This window comes from Myotis lucifugus, unplaced genomic scaffold (genome assembly GCF_000147115.1).
Source record: "Myotis lucifugus unplaced genomic scaffold, Myoluc2.0 scaffold_687, whole genome shotgun sequence".
Lineage (NCBI taxonomy): Eukaryota > Metazoa > Chordata > Mammalia > Chiroptera > Vespertilionidae > Myotis > Myotis lucifugus.
Genome location: NW_005871735.1, coordinates 4,266 through 9,226, shown reverse-complemented (window position 1 = coordinate 9,226; position 4,961 = coordinate 4,266). Strand labels below are relative to the sequence as shown.

General features: G+C 61.5%; 1 protein-coding gene across 1 annotated transcript in view; it reads right to left on the bottom strand.

The window, feature by feature from the left end:
* Positions 1-324, bottom strand: part of LOC111823793 — a 5,510-nt gene extending 5,186 nt beyond the window's left edge. The window contains exon 1 of the mRNA XM_023746518.1: positions 225-324. Coding sequence (XP_023602286.1) covers positions 225-324 — 100 coding nt within the window. The remainder of the gene's footprint in view (positions 1-224) is intronic.
* Between the last annotated feature and the right edge of the window lie 4,637 nt (positions 325-4,961).

Sequence of the window (4,961 nt, the reverse complement as noted above, 5' to 3'; positions counted from 1 at the left end):
TCCCCTATGACATCAATTAAAAAGAAAGAGAAATCTTCAAAGTCAGGAAAAACCTCAAATGAAAACTCATACTTACAATTATTTTAAAGTAATTCATATAGGGTAACAATGTCCCAAAATGTTCAGGAGGAAAGGAAACAGCACATAATGTACATATCAAAAATCCGGGGGTCACTAGCCGGGCACGACTGTGCCACGCGCCCTGATTTGAGGTGGGGACGCGCCTCTGCCCTCCCTCGCGGTCACCGCGGTCCTCGGCACAGAGCCCCGCCTGGAGCCCCCGCGCACCCCTGCCGCCCGGGCTCCCCCGAGGGCCGAAACCATGAGCGAGATGTCCAGCTTCCTGCACATCGGGGACATCGTCTCCCTGTACGCCGAGGGCTCCGTCAACGGCTTCATCAGCACTTTGGGGTGAGTGAGCTAGAGGGGGGCGCGGGTGTGGAGGTGGCGCCGTGGGGCCTGGGGCCCGGTGCGTGGGTCCTGCCTCCCGCCCCCCGCAGAGGATCCTGAGCGTCCCCCCGCATGGAGGGCAGGGGAGCGGCTCGCCTCTGCTCCGAGAGAAAGGAAGTCAGTGTTTGCCCAGGTAGGAGCCGGTGCCCTGCCTGAGTTGGCAGGAGGCGCCTCCTCCGCGCAGCCTCCACCCCGGCGCGCACCTCTCCTCCGACGGGCGGGCGGAGGGACTTCCTCTGCAGGTGGTCCCGGGCGGGGCCGGTGGGTGCCTGGGGCCTGAGCTGGGGAAAGGCGTCCGGGCCGGACCGGACCGGCTCAGGAGGTGGGGCGGAGCTGTGGGGGGTGGGCCGGCTCCGCCGGAGCGCGAATCCTCCAGTTGGGGACCTGGGGCACCTGTGAGAGGTCGCACCTTCCCTCGCAGCTCTCCCCTTCCAGGCGTCCCGGGCCCTGGCCTGCTGCCCCCCTTCTCCCCGTCTCTCCCCGTCAATTTCCTGCGCAGCTCATCTGGCGCCCCTGGGTCTCTGGTCCCAGGATCTCTGAAGCACTTGACAAATATTAATTAATTCTGGCCGCCACCCCCCAGGGTGTGGGCTGGATAAGCAGGGAATCGATTCAAGTCCCTGGAGAGGGCCAGGCCTGAGGCTGGCACAGGGCGGGAGGAGTAGGCAGAGGGAAGGGTTCTCTGCAGGGAGCAGTTGGGTGAGTCTGGGGGTGGGGTGGGGTGGGGTGGGGTGGATTCCCACCTCTCCAGCCAGGCCTGGGCCGCTCCCTTTGCCCCATTTTCAGGATGGGGACCTGTTACGTTTTCCACCTGCCCAGCCACCCTCTCCTTTAGGGTAAACCCAGTCCTCTGCTGACCCTACTCCTCCGGACCCGAGCCAGCCACCGGGCGCCTCCTCGCTGGGTTTTGGAGGACAGCCCCTGCCCCTCAGCCCCGGCTCTCACCTGGCCTGGCTCACCCTGCTGTCTCCCAGGGCTGTTGGGAGTTTAGCTTCGTATGGTAGCGACTAACTGGAAGGGGGCTGGAGGGCTGGCTCTGCGGGGGCGACTGGGAGTTCCAGCAGACCCTGCTCTCACCTCCGCCTCCTCCAGGACGCCCCCTTCCCCCGCACCCCCTTCTTTTGCTCAGGCCCCCTGAGGATGGGATAAAGGCACATCTGGGCTGCACCCCCCAGCCCCCCAGCAATGACCAGGCTCTGGCTGCCCCTCAGGTTAGGCGCACAGTAGACACCTCTGACCGGCGGAGGGGGAGGAGAGAGGGTGGGCTGTGGGGGCAGATGGTGGCAGCCCCGGCCTCCTGTCTGCACAGCACTGGAGGTTTTAGGGAAATGACCGTCTTCTCTGATGCCTTGTGCCTGCTCGGGCCAAGCACACAGTGGGCCAAGCACGCCGTGGGCCTAGCACACAGTGGGCCAAGCACACAGTGGGCCTAGCACACAGTGGGCCAAGCACACAGTGGCCCATGAGATCTAGCAAATCAAGGGAAACACCTGCCTCCCCACAGGCCTCAGCCCCTCGCAGGGATTCTCTCTGTTGCTGCCTCTCACCTGGGCCCTTCCGGCCCGGGGGGCTGCTTCCTCAGTCCACGCTGAGCCTCGCAGGACGGGTGACTCCCTGAGCCCCTGTTCTCAGGCCGAGATACCCTGTGCAAACACTGCCTGCAGCTCCAACTCCCCACTGGCGGGCGCCCACCCTTCCCGCCTGGCATTCCAGCACCAGCATTTACTGACCCCAATTCTTAAATTTTGGGGCTTGTTCACCTCCCCCTCAAACCACCCTCCAGGTGAACCACACTGCTCCCAGTTCCTGGACCTACCCCACACTCACAGGTCTTTACCTTTGCCCGCGTTGCCCGCCTGGGTAGGTCTGACCATCCTCTAAGACCTACTGCAAAATGGCCTCTTTTTTGAGAGACCCACCCCTGCCCCCAACCCAGCAAAACTCTCCCCTCTTCCTCTGTGCTTCGCACTGCTCTGTGCAAACTCCTCTCTGGTGTTAATTGTGTTGTTTTACAATTAGTTGGAGGTCTCTTTGTATGGCCACCTAATGCTGGGCACTTCGCCAGGATTGACTGCTTAGTTACACCCTTCGTCCATCAGCATGTCCACAGGCACTGGGCTGGGCGCTGGGCACTCGGGGTCGGATGAGGGGCTGTGTCTCAGCTCCTCAGAGCTTGGAGTCAGTGAAAGAATGTTTCTAAGCACCAGGTCGTTGGTACTCAACGTCTGGTGCTTGGTGGGGCCTCATCACACACCTAGAAGCTTGCGGAAAACAGAATCTCAGACCCGCCTGTCCCGCTGAGCGGAGGCTGCACGCTGGCCCCGGGGATTGGGTGCCTTCCAGCACTGGTGGTCCGTGAGGTCCGAAAGGTTGGCGGCCGCTGCCTTACAGTGTGAAGGCATTTCTCTCAGTGACTCTGCTCCGTCCTCACCAGGCCTTTCGGTCTCTCCTCCACCCTGGCCCCTTGCCTCCAGCCCGGCTGTGGGTGCCCGGGTCTGGGAGCCCAGGAGGCTGACTTGACTGAGTTCCCAGGCCAGCCCGGGCTGGATGAAACGAATGTGCTGGAGACAGGAGTGGCCTTGAGGGCAGAGGGGCTGGCTCCGCTGGCAGGTGGGAGGGGGCAGTGCTAGAGGAGGGAGTCTGGGCAGCTTTCAGATTGCAGCCAGCCCTGCAGGGCCAGGCAGAGAGGCAGTTGGGTCCGCCTGGATCATGAGGGTTCCCACTGAAGATTGTACATTAACTTTCGGGAGGGAGGCTGGGGAGGGTCTGGGAGTGGATGCTGGAGCGGCCCGAGGCCTGGCCTGGAAGGGGAAGCAGGGCTCCTGCCTCGCCCCTCAGCCAGGTGGAGGCGGCAGAGGCCAGGCTGGAGCGGCTGATGGGGTAGTGAGAGGTGGGGGATTGGATGTGGCTTCCGGTGAGGCTGCGGGGAACCGGGAACCGGGAACCGGCCCGAGTGTGCAGCATGGGCCCCACTGCGTCCCACATCCAGTCCCTTTTGAGAGCTCCGAGGGGTGGCCCCAGGCCGCAGCGGATGCTGGTCTTGAAGCTGAGCTCCCTGCACTGGTCAGGGTGCCTCTGCCCACCCACTCCTGGGCATTGGGGCACCATTTGGGGGCTCTCAGGGCCCCTGGGCCTGTATCACCCAGGGCTAGGTGAGCACAGGGAGCAGGGTGTAAGGGCTCCCACTCGGGGTTCCCTGCCCACCTCGTACCCGGATCCACTTCCCCAGGAAGGTTGGCACTGGGGTCAGGACCAGAACATGTGGCGGAGGCAGGGTTCTTTGGAAAAGACAAGAATGCGGGGAAAAGTAGCAGCAGCAGGAAACGAGGAAGACCAACTATGCGATGATTGACTCCCTACAAGCCATGTCTGCCGGGGCTGAGCAGGGCTGCCAAGGACAGGACTGTGAGCATCACTCCCTCGTAGCGTTGTCAGGGGCCGGAGTTGGCTCAGTGGCACGGAGCATCAGGTGCGGAAGAGGCCCAGTGTGGACCCCGAGGCCAGGAGCTGGGGGCATGGCTGGCCTGCTCTTAACTCTGGGTGACTTTGGCAAGGCCCTGCTTTCCTTCAGCCCGATGTCTTCCGCGGGGCGTAGTTTGTGCCTGAGAATTCCCTGGGGGTATTAAAAAAGTCCAGCTCCCAAGTCCCATGTCAGACCAACTGTATCAACATTTCTAGGGCCGGGGCCTGAGGGCTGGATGGCTTTACAGCTCCTCAGGTGATTTTAATGGGTACCCAGGGCCGGGATCCCTAAGCTGAGAGCCCGCAGGCTGACAGGCGGGGAGGAAGTCTACCTGTTGAGTGTGCTTGCCTCTTGGTCCAGACAGTCCATCTCTTAGCCTTTGTCAGACTTCATTAAGTCATTCAACAAACATTTATTGAACTGCTGAGATCTGCCGGCACTCAGTTGTAACTGAGACAGGTACAGACGGTTCTAGTCCGCACAGTGGGGAGCTGGAGAGACTGTCTGTAAGAGCCTGTGAGCCTTATGCCCGAGACCTTGTAATTCCAGGAGGGCCACCGCCCTCCCCTGCAGCCCGCATCCCTCCCGGCAGATTGCAGACCTGCCCTGGGCTTTCATTTACTTGTGATTTCGCTGGCCGGTGCCCCAAGGCGGGGGCTTGGCCTCAGCTGGGCCAACCCATGCAACTAATATATACTTGATGGAGTAAATCTGAAAAACTAAAAAATTATCTGTAATGCCACTGCGACTTACAGTCACATCCTGTGTGTGGACCCTGGCCTTTTCACCTACACAGTAGGCATTTACTGCCCATCGGTCGTGTCCTGTCTGTGGGGGCACCTGTGTTCCATGCCAGCACACCGTGGCCGGGCGGCACAGCGTCCGGTGGCCTGAGCACCTGGATCCGTCTGGTGCAGGGCAGTCAGGCTGTTCCTCAGGTTCTGCCATTGCAGACAGTGGGCCCTGAACATCCCATTCGGGACGTGCCCGAACACTCGCCCAGTTATTCTCTCGGGATAAATTCCTGGAAGTGGAGTTCTGAGGCCAA